This window comes from Lepidochelys olivacea (genome assembly GCF_965140295.1).
Source record: "Lepidochelys olivacea isolate rLepOli2 genome assembly, chromosome: 24".
Taxonomy (NCBI): Eukaryota; Metazoa; Chordata; order Testudines; family Cheloniidae; genus Lepidochelys; species Lepidochelys olivacea.
This window is the reverse complement of record NC_140434.1, coordinates 11,788,349-11,803,009: the sequence shown is the minus strand read 5'-3', so window position 1 is coordinate 11,803,009 and position 14,661 is coordinate 11,788,349. Positions and strand designations below refer to the sequence as shown.

Below are 14,661 nucleotides of genomic sequence, written 5' to 3'. Positions count from 1 at the left end.
TGGCAGTATCATTGGTGCCCACGTGGAGAAGCAGGAAGGGGTTGTACGTGTGTCTGTGTGTGCCCCAGTGTCTGTGTGTGCACGTGTCTCTGTATCTGTGTGTCTTCCTGTCTGTTTGCGCCTGCCCTGTTCTCTGCGCCCGCCCTTGTCCTGCCCGTGCTCGGGAGGAATCAGGAGGGGAGTTCAGGGGTGCGGAGGGACAAGACGTTCTCTGTTCCTTGCCCTCTCCCCCAGGAATCCCCCAGAACCCTCAAATCTTTGGCTATGAGCTGCCCATCCGAGAGATGGAGATGGCCCAGCTGACGTGCCGATCCTCTGGCAGCAAGCCAGCTGCCCAGCTCCACTGGAAGAAAGGCAACAAGGAGCTGCAAGGTAGGTGCTGGCTGCAGGGCACCAGGGCATATTGGGAGCCCAGCTCTGGTGAAGCAGCGTAAGGTCTGAACCTTGCAGCTTGGCCCGCAACAGAAGGGGAGAACCTGCCCTTGCTCAGTAAAAATCTGAGGCTGCCCTAGCCCAGGGCCTCAGGCTGGGCACTGCTGTCCCTGGGGCCTAATCGGCCACTGCAGGCGGATGGCACCTTAGTGAAGATCTTTCCCTGGTGCTGAGCCTGCAGAGAGGGAGCTGGCCCCAAGGGCCTGGGGTGGGCAAAGGGGTAAAGCACCACCCAGCTCTGAGACAGACAGAAAACAAAGTAAAATTCACAGTCCCTTTGCAGCATGGCCACGGGCAGCAGCGGGCGGCAGAGTGTCCTGCAGCACTAGGATGCATCGTGAGTCTGCTAAGAAGGGGGAGCAGGAAGGTGGCACAGAGCCTAGTTAGGTAATAATGAGGGCTGGGGAAGAGTGAGGAACCCTAGAGGGACCTGCCCCCATGAGCCAGCGAGGACTCGTTGCCCAAGGCAATGTGTTGTGCCCTGGGGGGAATGACCTGACCTGGGCCCTAAGCCAGGGGACAGCACTCAGTACATTGGAGATGTGGGAGCAGCTCTCTGGTGCCCTGGCCGTTGCTCAGACCCCACATGGGGGGACTATTGGGGCCCTCCAGGAAGAGCAGGGCCGGTACAGTGGGGCTGTTTGAATCTGAGGACACAAGGGTGGGAGGCAACACAACGAGCTGCTCTGAGACGCCAGGTCAGGCTCCAGACATGCCTTCTCATACCATGACCAAGGGGATGCTCAGTGGCACTGCAAAGGAATACTGGTAAGCGCTGTGCCCAGCACACTTTGCCTGTGGCACTCTCTGCCCCAAAGAGGCCCCGGGGGCCCAGAGCCAGGATTCCGGACCAGGCAGACAGGCCAGGATACCTGGTGGAAGGGCTGTGCACCCTCCTGCAGGGCACCAGCCGACCACTAGCCGAGGGGAGCTGGGAGCCGGGTTCTCCCATCACTAGCAGCTCCTGTCCCTTGCTCTGAAGCAACGGGTGCTGGCTAGCATGGCAGGTGGGAGAGGTGCAGATAGGCCCCGTGAGTAAGATGGAGTCACTCCCATGCCCTGTGCAGGCCCCACGCTGATAGCACCTGTTCCTTTGCCCCCAAAGGCGGGGCCCTCGAGGTGATGGAAGATTCCAACGGGAAAACCTTCACTGTCACCAGCCGCGTTGAGTTCACCGTCACCAAAGAAGACAACGACGTGGATGTGACCTGCACAGTGGATCATGAGTCCCTGCAGAACTCGGAGAGATCCGCAAGCCAAAAACTGCAGGTCTACTGTACGTACAGGACAGCCACGGCGGGGGAGGGGGAGGCATCCGGGGACTGTGCTTGGAGTGTCGTGGGAGCATGACGAGGAGCAGATGAGACTGAAAGGAGGCATGAGCCGGTGACCAGCCCTCCACAGGCACCCCGTGCCTCACACGAACACCCCGCCTATAGCTACATGTCATCCGCACCCGCTCACAGCCCACCCCAACCCCCCACAGCCCACAAACCCCACACACAACAGACACACAGCCCACGGCCTTCTACACCCCGCATAGCCCACTGCTTACCACCTCAAACACAGCCTGACACCCCTGGCACACGGCCTACGGCTTACCACCTCCAACACAGCCCTCTGCCTACTACCTCCCCACACACACAGCCCATGGCCTACCACCCTCCATACACAGCCCACCACTAATCACCGCTACGTCAACAGCGCCAGAACCAGGGGTGAGTGGGGCATGGCCCCCCCACCATGGCCTCCCCATGGGTGTAGTTTGGCCAGGCAGGGAGAAGTGTTACCTCCCCCAAATGCAAGACTTGCACAGGTGCTGTACTTCGCAGCAAGGGAGATGATCACCGTTATCAGTTCCCCTGTCTCAAACTACAGCCTTTACTCGTGCCACTCCACACCTGCCCGAGGCTTGCAGTTTGGGGGGCAATGCCGCCCCCTCACCACCGAACAACACCCATGTTAAAAAGTGGGGAGGCCAGGTCTGGCAGTGGTGGTCCCCCCACTTCTACAATGATTCTGATGCCCTTATCCTATGTGCAAAGATATCCCACCGTTACCGACCCTGACACATACACAGCCCACTGCTAACCACCGCCATGTACACACAGCCCACCATTACCAACTGCATTGCACACACAGCCCACTGCTAACCACCGCCATGTACACACAGCCCACCATTACCAACTGCATTGCACACACAGCCCACTGCTAACCACCGCCATGTACACACAGCCCACCATTACCAACTGCATTGCACACACAGCCCACTGCTAACCACCGCCATGTACACACAGCCCACCATTACCAACTGCATTGCACACACAGCCCACTGCTAACCACCGCCATGTACACACAGCCCACCATTACCAACTGCATTGCACACACAGTCCACTGCTAACCACCGCCATGTACACACAGCCCACCATTACCAACTGCATTGCACACACAGCCCACTGCTAACCACCGCCATGTACACACAGCCCACCATTACCAACTGCATTGCACACACAGCCCACTGCTAACCACCGCCATGTACACACAGCCCACCATTACCAACTGCATTGCACACACAGTCCACTGCTAACCACCGCCATGTACACACAGCCCACCATTACCAACTGCATTGCACACACAGCCCACTGCTAACCACCGCCATGTACACACAGCCCACCATTACCAACTGCATTGCACACACAGCCCACTGCTAACCACCCTGACGCACACACCGCCAATCACTACCGACCGCGATGCGCACACAGCCCACTGCTAACCACCGCCATGTACACACAGCCCACCATTACCAACTGCATTGCACACACAGCCCACTGCTAACCACCGCCATGTACACACAGCCCACCATTACCAACTGCATTGCACACACAGCCCACTGCTAACCACCGCCATGTACACACAGCCCACCATTACCAACTGCATTGCACACACAGTCCACTGCTAACCACCGCCATGTACACGCAGCCCACCATTACCAACTGCATTGCACACACAGCCCACTGCTAACCACCGCCATGTACACACAGCCCACCATTACCAACTGCATTGCACACACAGCCCACTGCTAACCACCCTGACGCACACACCGCCAATCACTACCGACCGCGATGCGCACACAGTCCACTGCTAACCACCGCCATGTACACACAGCCCACCATTACCAACTGCATTGCACACACAGCCCACTGCTAACCACCGCCATGTACACACAGCCCACCATTACCAACTGCATTGCACACACAGTCCACTGCTAACCACCGCCATGTACACGCAGCCCACCATTACCAACTGCATTGCACACACAGTCCACTGCTAACCACCGCCATGTACACACAGCCCACCATTACCAACTGCATTGCACACACAGTCCACTGCTAACCACCGCCATGTACACGCAGCCCACCATTACCAACTGCATTGCACACACAGTCCACTGCTAACCACCGCCATGTACACACAGCCCACCATTACCAACTGCATTGCACACACAGTCCACTGCTAACCACCGCCATGTACACGCAGCCCACCATTACCAACTGCATTGCACACACAGCCCACTGCTAACCACCGCCATGTACACGCAGCCCACCATTACCAACTGCATTGCACACACAGCCCACTGCTAACCACCGCCATGTACACGCAGCCCACCATTACCAACTGCATTGCACACACAGTCCACTGCTAACCACCCTGACGCACACACCGCCAATCACTACTGACCGCGATGCGCACACAGTCCACTGCTAACCACCCTGACAAACGCAGAGCCCGCTACTAACCACCCCATACACACACAGCCCACTGATAACCAACCTGACTCACATATCCCACTGTTAACAAACCCAATACACACACATCTCACCGTTAACCACCCCATGCACACACAGCCCACCGCTAACCACCCCTACGTGCACACATTCCTGTGCTGCTGCCCCGACGCACACACAGATCACTGCTAGCCACCCTCACACACACACAGGCCACCACTAACCATTTTTTGTGCACACACAGCCCAGAGCTTCACCCCCCGTACACACACAGAGCTCACCGCTAACCACTCCCCCGACACACACAGCCCACTGCTAACCACCCTGATGCACACACAGCACACCACTACCAACCGCGATGCACACACAGACCACTGCTAACCACTCCATACACATACAACCCATTGCTAACCACACTGTCACGCACACAGCCCAGAGCTACCCCCCCACACACAGCCCCGTGCTAGCCACGCCATACACACACATCCCACTGCTACCACCCTGACGCACACACAGCTCACTGCTAACCCCCTACCATGCACACACAGCCTATCCATCCCCTACGCACACACAGCCCACCGCTATCCATCCCCTACGCACACACAGCCCACCACTATCCATCCCCTACGCACACACAGCCCACCGCTATCCATCCCCTACGCACACACAGCCCACCGCTATCCATCCCCTACGCACACACAGCCCACCACTATCCATCCCCTACGCACACACAGCCCACTGCTAACCCCCACTACGTAGGCACAGCTCACCGCTAACCCCACCCATGCACACACAGCCTGCTGCTAACCATCGCCTACGTACACACAGCCCACTGATAACCCCACTATGTACACCAGGGGTGGGCAAACTTTTTGGCCCGAGGGCCACATCAGGGAATAGAAATTGTATGGCGGGCCATGAATGCTCACAAAATTGGGGTTGGGATGTGGGCTCTGGGGTGGGGCTGAGGAATTTGGGGTGTAGGAGGGTGCTTTGGGCTGGGATCAAGGGGTTCAGAGGGCAGGAGGGGGATCAGGGCTAGTGCAGGGATGCAGGAAGGGGTGCAGGGTCTGGCTAGAGGTGCAGGCTTTGGGGTGGGGTTGGGGATGAGAGGTTTGGGGTGCAGGAGGGTCTCTGGGCTAGGATCAAGGGGTTTGGAGAGTGGGAGGAGGATCAGGGCTGGGGCAGAGCTGTGGGAAGGGGTCCAGGTTCCCAATGGGGGTGTGGGCTCTGGAGTGGGGCTGGGGATGAGAGGTTTGGGGTGCAGGAGGGTGCTCCAGGCTGGGATCGAGGGGTTTGGAGAGCGGGAGGGGGATCAGGGCTGGGGCAGGGGGCTGGGGTGTGGGGAGATACTCAGGGGTGCAGGCTCCGAGCGGCGCTTACCTCAAGCGGCTCCCGGAACTAGTGTCATGGCCCTTCTCCATCTCCTATGCGGAGACATGGCCAGGTGGCTCTGCACGCTGCGCCATCCGCAAGCACTGCCCCTGCAGCTCCCATTGGAGTGCCGGAGGGGGCCATTGGAGCGCGTAGGAGCCGGAACAGGGCCATGCCACAGCTTCCCAGAGCTTTCCAACCCTGCACCCCAGCCGGAGTGGGGCTGAGCCCCGTAGTGCGGCCTCCTGACCCAGTGACCCAGCCAGAGTGGGGCCGAGCCGGGTGGTGCGGCTCGCAGGCCGGCTTAAAACGGCTCGCAGGCTGGATCCAGCCCGCGGGCCGTAGTTTGCCCACCCCTGATGTAGACACAGCTTACCGCTAACCCTGCCGCACAGTCCGCCACTAACCACTTCATACGTACACACAGCCCACCACTAACCACTCTCTTAGACACATACAGTCCACCACTCACTGTCCCCTATGTGCACACATCCCACCCCAACCACACAGCCCACCACTAACCATCCCCTGCACACACACACAGCCCACTGCTAATCACCCCCATGCACAAAGAGCCCCCTGCTAATCACTAATACACACACACAGCCCACCACTAAACACCCCTTCACACACGTGCATCCCACTGCTCACCACCCCATCCATACACACTGCCCACTGCTAACCATCCCCTGCACACACACACAGCCCACTGCTAATCACCCCCATGCACAAAGAGCCCACTGCTAATCACTAATACACACACACACAGCCCACCACTAAACACCCCTTCACACACGTGCATCCCACTGCTCACCACCCCATCCATACACACAGCCCACTACTAACCTCCCCCTGCGCACACACAAATCCCATCACTAACCACCCTGCGCACACATAGCCCACCACCAGCCACGCCGTACACTCACACAGTCCACAGCTAACCCTTCCAGGCAAACACTGAGCCCACCGCTAGCCACCCTCTACATGCCCACACAGCCCACTGCTAACCATCCCCACGCACAAAGCGCTTACTGCTAACCAACGCTATGTACACACAGCCCATCGCTAACCCCCCCCCACGTACACGCGCACCACTAACTGTTCCCCATGTACAAACACAGCCCACCGCTACGCCCCCACCACGACTCCAGACACACACACATCCCACCGCTAACCACCCATACACAGACATACAGCCCACTGCTAACCCCCCAATCCACACACAGCTCACCAGTAACCACTTCCTAAGCACACACAGCCCAATGCTAACCACCCTCAACACACACACTGCCCACTACTAACCAACTTGATCAACACCCCCCCCACTAATTACTCCCACTCACACAAAGCCCACCACTAACCACCCCCTACACGCACACACAGCCTACCGCTAACCCCCCGAAAGACACACAGTCCTCTTCTAATCACTAATACGCAAACAGCCCTCCACTAACCATCCCTACGTACACACAGCCCACTGATGAGCACTAATACTCACAATTACAGCTACCACTATCCTCCCATGCACAAACACACAGCCCACCATTAACCACCAACATGCACACACATCCCATCACTAACCACCGCTGCATACACACAGCTCACCACTAACCAATCCCTATGCACACACAGCCCACAGCTTAACCCCTCTACACAGCCGCAGCCCACAGCTTAACCCCCCTACCTAGACACAGCCCATCAATGACACCCCCAAGCACACGCAGCCCACACCTAACCACTCAATGCATGTACACATCCTACCACTAACCACCCTGACGCACACACAGCTCTCCACTTACCACCCCAACACTGTAACGTTCCCCTCTTGTGTTATCTGGACCGGTGATCTGCTAGGCCACTCCAAGCCTTGACTCTAGGAGCCAGCCTTACCCTGCTGTGAGAACCCCCACTCCTGGGCGGTTCACGCACAGACTACTTACAAGCGAATGACACTAGCCAATATCTCCATTCCCAGACACAACCCTAGGAACCTCCATCTTGCAGTGTCCAGTTATGACCGTTGGACACTGCAATCTTATATGAGTTCGTCAATTTAACGAAGAAATTGATGTGTGCCAGGCTTGTTATCCCAAGGGGAGCCTCTGACACACTTCAAACCAAACACACTGCCTCAGGTAGAATAAACAATGAAATTTATTAACTATAAAGACAGATTTTAAGTGATTACAAGTCAAAGCATAACAAGTCAGATTTGGTCAAATGAAATAAAAGCAAAACGCATTCTAAGCTGATCTTAACACTTTCAATGTCCTTACAAACTTAGATGCTTCTCACCACAGGCTGGCTGGTTGTTCTTCAGCCAGGCTCTCCCCTTTGGTCAGCACTTCAGTCGCTTGGTGTGGTGTCTGTAGATTTAGGTGGAAGAGAGAGAGTGAGCATGGCAAACTTCTCTCCCTTTTATCATGTTCTTTCTTCCCTCTTGGTTTTGCCCCCGCCCCCCACCTTCAGAGTCAGGTGAGCATTACCTCATCGCAGTTCCAAATTGACCAAAGGAAGGGCAGTGACTCCCTGGAGGGTCTAACAGATTCTTTTGTTGCTGCCGAGGCCAGCGTCCATTGTTCCTGTGAGGCTGGGCTGGGTTTGTCCCATAGCTCCTCTCATGACATGTGAACTGGCTCTCTGTTCTTGGAGAGTTTTTGCATGGGCTTGCTTTAAGCCATGAGGATACATTTTCAGCCTCATAACTATATACATGAAATTTATAACCTATAACCTTACTATAACATTACTGTAACAATTACTATAACATCACTATAACAACCATGCTCAGTGCATCATGAGCCTTCCGAAGACACCCAACATGATAATCTTTGTATTGGATACCACACAGTCATTTTATAAATATGAACATGGGGGTGTCGGGTGTTCCCCCAAGGTACAGAGCGTCACAGACACACACACACACACATCTCACTGCTAATCACTGCTATGCACACACATCCCACTGTTACCGTCCCCAGTGCACACACAGCCCACTGCTAACCAGCCCCTATGCACACACAGATCACCACTAACCCCCACTACACAGACACAGCTCACTGCTAACCCCACCCACCCATACACAGCTTGCCACTAACCATCGCCTACGCAAACGCATCCCACCGCTAACCCCCATTATGTAGACACAGCCCACCACTCACCACCCTCCTATACACACACAGCCCACCGCTAACCACCCCACGGACACACACAGCCCACCGCTAACCACCCCTACGCATACATATCTCATCGCTATCCACCCCATGCACACACACAGTCCACCGCTAACCACCCCATGCACACACAGCCAACTGCTAACCACCCTTGTACACACACACAGTCCACCGCTAACCACCCCATGCACACACAGCCAACTGCTAACAGCCCTTGTACACACACACAGTCCACCGCTAACCACCCCATGCACACACAGCCAACTGCTAACCACCCTTGTACACACACACAGTCCACCGCTAACCACCCCATGCACACACAGCCAACTGCTAACAGCCCTTGTACACACACACAGTCCACCGCTAACCACCCCATGCACACACAGCCAACTGCTAACAGCCCTTGTACACACACACAGTCCACTGCTAACCACCCCATGCACACACAGCCAACTGCTAACAGCCCTTGTACACACACACAGTCCACTGCTAACCACCCCATGCACACACAGCCAACTGCTAACAGCCCTTGTGCATATACTAATCCCCCGCTAAATATCCCTTACACACATACTCAGCCCACCGCTAACAACCCACTATATGCACACACAGCCCACCGCTAACCACCCCTACGCACACACACATGGCATCGCTAAACACCCTGTACACGCACACAGCCCACCGCTAACCACCCCTACGCGCACACACAACCCAGCCCACCATTAACCACCCCTTCACACTCACATCCCACCACTAACCCCTCCATACACACACAGAGCCCAATGCTAACCAATCCCTCAAAAACGCAGCCCACCACTAACCACCCCATACGCACAGCCCAACACTAACGCCCGCCACGCACACACAGCTTACCGCTAAGCACCCCCTACATACGCACATCCCACTGCGGGTGTAGGGAGGGAGGGGCATGCTGCGGGTGAATGGTGGGAAGGGCACGCTGTGGGCATGTGGAGAGAGGGTCACACTGCAGGTGTGTGGCAGGAGGGGCCCGCTGCAGGTGTAGGGAAGGAGGGAGGTACACAGTATTGGTGTGCGGTGGGGGGAACAAGCATTGGTGTTTAGAGGGAGGGGCATGCTGCCGATGTTTGGAAGGAGAGGCATGCTGTGGGTGTAGGGAGGGAGGGGGACGCTGCAGGTGTAGGAAGAGAAGGGCACGCTGTGGGTTTATGGAGGGAGGGGCACGCTGCAGCTGAAACGAGGGAGGGACAAGCTCAGGGTGTAGTGAGGGACATGCCATGGTTGTGGTGGGAGGGGCACCGTGGGCGGGAGAAGGGGCAGCACAGAACGTGCTCCAGAATTTTGATTTTTACCTTTCTCTTTTTTCCCTCTCTCCAGTTAAGCCAACAGCAACGATCGAGCCAGACCCCCCCTACCCTAGGGAGGGCGAGGAGCTGCGGCTGCAGTGTGAAGTCCAGGGCAATCCGATGTAAGCGTCTACCCCTCCCCAGCCCCTCTGGCTCCCGTCCTCTCCTGCAGGGCTGCTTGCAGCACCCCTCATAGCTCTCTTCACCGGGCTACAGCCTTGCTGCTAGGGCCTGTCCCGGGGGTGCTGCAGCTCCTGCCAGTTCAGTGGGATGCAGTCAGGCCTTTGTCACAGTCTGCAAGGGCCTCGGGGACCGTGGGGGAAGCTCCCCTGGGAAATGGAAGCTGCTGTAATGAATTCCTAGCTGGGCTGACCTCTGAAGCCAGCACCTGCTGCTGCATGGGTGTATGCCCCTCGGGGAAGCGCCCCTTGCCTTTCACTAACCCCTGTCCTCTTAGCCCCCAGGAGTTCCTGTGGACGAAGGAGGGCAGCGATGTTCCCCTACGTCCAAACACCAACCGTGTCCTCACCCTCCCCTTCCTCAACAAGAGCGACAGTGGCACCTATATCTGCATGGCCACCAGCACCATGGGTAGCGTTGTAGTGAGGTACAACCTGGACATCAATGGTAAGCATTGGGCACCAGACAGGGGGTGGAGCGCCTGCTTGCTGCCTCCTCCCCTCTCCGGGGACTAGCACCCAAACCTCGCCTTGCACTCGGCTCCCCGGAGCCTCTGCGATATGCTGCCAAGAACAGTGGAGTTGTCCCTCTGTGGGGCTCATCCCCCACTGCTGGAGCCATGTGATGTGTGCCCCTGGGTTTGTGCCGCACACTCCCTGCGGGGAGCCCCAGTGTGTTGGGAACACCCCTGGCGGGGAGCTCTGGGTATATTGGGAACACCCCCTGCTGGGGAGCCCCAGGCGCATTGGGAACGACCCTTGCTGGGGAGCCCAGGGTTTGTTGGGAACACCCCTACCGGGGAGCCCCAATGTCTTGGGAACACCCCTTGCTGGGGAGCTCTAGGTGTCTTGGGAACACCCCTATCCGGGGAGCAGTGTGTTGGGTACGCCCACTGCCAGGGGTGATGCTCTTTGGAAGTACACTGCAGTGTCCCACGGACGGACCCAGCATGGACCCAGCCAACTGCAGATGCTGAGCCTCAGGGGGCTTGTCTCTGAGCTCCTGCAGCTGCTTCTTTGGCACAGGCTCCGTGAAGCTGCTGCTGCCTCCTCCAACCTGTTCCTCTTTTCTTCCTTCTCTGGTATTTCTCTGCTGTTCTCCCCTCCCTACTCCCCACTCTCCCCCTGGATCACTCCTCACTGCGCTTCTATGCTCACTCTTCCCTCCTTCTCTCCTGTTCATTTGCTCCCCTCCCTCCCCACTGGCTCCTCGGGCCCCCCATACAGAGCAGGAGGGGAGCAGATTGCCTCTCCAGAGCCCTGCAGGAGCTGATGGGTGTTGCTTGGCTGGGGAGCCCATGTGCAGGAGGAGGGAGCACAGCTTGTGGGGAGCTGGGAAGAGAGCCACGCAGCCTGGGCTGGGTTCAGTCATTATCTGCTGCTGTAAGGACAAGAGATGAACTGGGGCAGGGAGGGGGCTGGTCTGCTCAGCTACCCACCTGTGGATAGTGATATGGGAAGAGGGCAGCCAGCAATGGGGAGGAAAAGCTGGCCCTGAATGTCAGGGACTACAATAGCTGGAAACACCCTGCTGGTCCCTTCTAGAGTATCCCCGGGGCAGTGCAGGACTAGCTCTGTAGGAAGTTTGGAGGTGTTTGTCTAGTCTCATGGGATGGGACTCCCACCTGTCCCCTAGCCAGATCCACCCGCACACTCTCAGAAGGATCTCCCGAAGTTTCAGATCGCTCTCCCCCTCTGGGATGGCAGCCCACTGCTCCGAACTGCACCCTGTGTGGGATACTGAACTGAGTGTGCCCTCTCTCTTATGGTTGTTAACACCCTGCACATGTTCACAGGCTGAACTCCCTGGTTTTCCGCCCTCCTCTCCCAGAACAGATGGACCAGATTTGCCCATTACTTGGGGTACACTCAATTATTAGAGTTACTCTTCAGGCAGCGGGGCGGGGGGGTGTCTGTAATTCTATCCATGTACTGCTTGTGTCACTTGTGTTCTCATGGAGCTCTACTTCTCCCTTCTGCAAGTTCCCTCACAGTGGAGCCTGCAGGACCTAGGTTTCCCAGGGCTGGGTTCTTCCAGCCCCAGAATCAGAAGAACACACACATTAACAGAGCGCGTCTGAGAGGACCGGGTTAATCAGCACTCCCACACTGACCTCTTATATGCCCCTGGACTCAGCAGGCTGAGTCGAGCAGCACTTCCAAGCTGCCACCCTCATATATCCCAGGTTCAGCTCGTCCCTATCCCCACTTTCTCGTTATAATTGTTCTGGTAGTAGCCCACTTGATGAGCAAACCCCACAGGATTTTTGGGTGCTGCAGGGATCTTCAGCTTAAGTACAAGGAGCGTTGCGAAAGAGAAAGAGAGAGAGAGAGAGAGAGAGGAAAGCAACCAGCTTAACCACGAAAGTTATTTATTGCCAGGTAATAACCGTACAAGGGGAGCCAAACAAACAAAACAGTTACAATATTAAATCTAACTTAATGAAGTCCCAATGGAACTGATGCAGATGTTGGATACAAACATCCGAGCACTTACTTGAGTATTGGTAGGGAAACAACAATGGTTCAAGGGAGAACACTAGATTTGTTTATGGGTAAACTGATGGCTCAAGGGAGGATACCAAAGTTGTTTTGTTCAGGCTAGACAATAGGAACTGCTCATTCTTGGCTATCGGCCGTGTTCCTTCAAGGGAGCTCACAATGCAATTAGGCAGGTTCAGTATTTTGGATACCAATAAAGGATTTATTACTAGAATTGGTCTGATAACTACTGAGCTGGGTGTGTGCAGGTGTGGGTTCATTAACAGCTGGAGCAGAGATCCCCCAGAGTTCAGTGCAGTTCTTGCCTTATAATCTCTCTTCTCCATTCTGTATGCTAATGGGGATGCCTCCCTGTCCCATCCTTGATGCAAATGAGGCTAGGGAAGTTTCCTTAATCCCGTCACCCTTGTGCGGAGGGGTTTAGGTGTGTCTTCCACTGTCTTTTCATTCCTTTTTGTAAGCCAATTTAGGGCCAGATGTTCAAAAAAGCCTGACTCCTCCCAGCTCCCATTGACAACAAAGGAGGCTTAGCCCCAGCCCCATGGAGAATAATGGGCTGCTGAGCCCTTGGTAACTTCAGCCCTTCATCTCTTCCCCTAACTGAGTCTTCCCAGCCCCAGATCATTTCTCTGAGCTGTCCAGAACTGAACAGTCTCCCTGGCACAGCCACCGTCCCATAGAGCCCCTAGGGTGTAATCCCTCTGTTCCTGCTCCAGTGCATTAGCAGCTCATGTATAACCTGCTCCTCGAGCCCCCCATGCAGAGCAGGAGGGGAGCAGATTGCCTGCAGCCCCATGGAGAATTGCCGGCTGCCCTGGATTCTCTTCCCATGGGCTATTCAGGCTGCTGTGGTTTTTTCACTTGCTGCACGTGCTGCATTTCCAAGACATTGCTACTGCTATTCCCTGCCTATGTTTAATGAGTCAGTGTGCTCTGCAAGTGGAACAGAGCTATGTACCGTTCAGGGTTCTGATTATGATCACTCTAATCTCCTGCTGCCTTGGGATCTGTTCTGTGTCCCCACTGGTGTTTCCAGCTCCTCCTAGTGGGGGTTGTTGGTGAATTTCATGGCTGTGCAGCCCCCTCCAAGACCAGCAGGGCCTGGCTTTCAAGCGCTCTCAGGGACACATGTTTGAAAGTGCTTGGTACAGAGCCGCTCCCACTGTGACATCCAGGGCTGGATTCTCAGGAGCTGAGTACCACCAAACGTGTGCAGCACGCTTAGCTCTTTAGAAATGTGGCCCTGATTCTGCATGCTGACTACTTCTGGAAATCTGCTTCTTTCTGTGACCTCCCATCCATCCATCCCTGGTTCCCAGCACAGTTCTATCTCATGGTCCATTATTGTGAATTGGCTGGGTTATTTTGGCAATTCTTCCTCCAGTTTTCAGCAACTCCCGAGTCAATCTGAGCGACTGAGGTGAGCAGAGGTTCCGTGTGACAGGAAACCAAACTCCAGATATGCGGCAGCTCCAGTACCATCTCCTCTTTTGCTGCCTACTGTAGAATTCTAGCCAAAAAAACAAAATCAAGTTTGTCTCTTCTCCATCATTCTCAGTCAGCTCCCAGTGCTGCTTATTGCTCACCGCCTCGGTATCCTCCATGCACAGATTGAGGGAGCTTTCACTTTAATAGTCCATCATTTTGTAAGGGGCAGAGGGTCAAAGTGAACTGACTGTAATGCCAGGATTGCTGTTGATCTTTTCTAAAAAACTAGCACCCGCCCCCTGGAACCTTCCTAACTCTCCAGGACTTTTCTTTACTGCTCTGGCATGTAAGTCCATTAGCTCGTCCCTGTGCCTCCCTGGGACTCACATTGTCCCGATATTGATACATCGCCCATTTGCCTATCTTCACATTTTTCATGGACTCTCTTGCTAGTTTTCTATCC

General features: G+C 55.7%; 1 protein-coding gene across 5 annotated transcripts in view; it reads left to right on the top strand.

Moving 5' to 3' along the window:
- Window positions 1-14,661, top strand: part of CADM3 (cell adhesion molecule 3) — a 146,466-nt gene that overhangs the window by 106,788 nt on the left and 25,017 nt on the right. For all 5 annotated transcript variants that reach the window (XM_084613750.1, XM_084613751.1, XM_084613752.1 and 2 more), the window contains 4 exons: window positions 235-372; window positions 1,538-1,708; window positions 10,121-10,211; window positions 10,547-10,716. In XM_084613750.1, coding sequence (XP_084469876.1) covers window positions 235-372; window positions 1,538-1,708; window positions 10,121-10,211; window positions 10,547-10,716 — 570 coding nt within the window. The remainder of the gene's footprint in view (window positions 1-234; window positions 373-1,537; window positions 1,709-10,120; window positions 10,212-10,546; window positions 10,717-14,661) is intronic.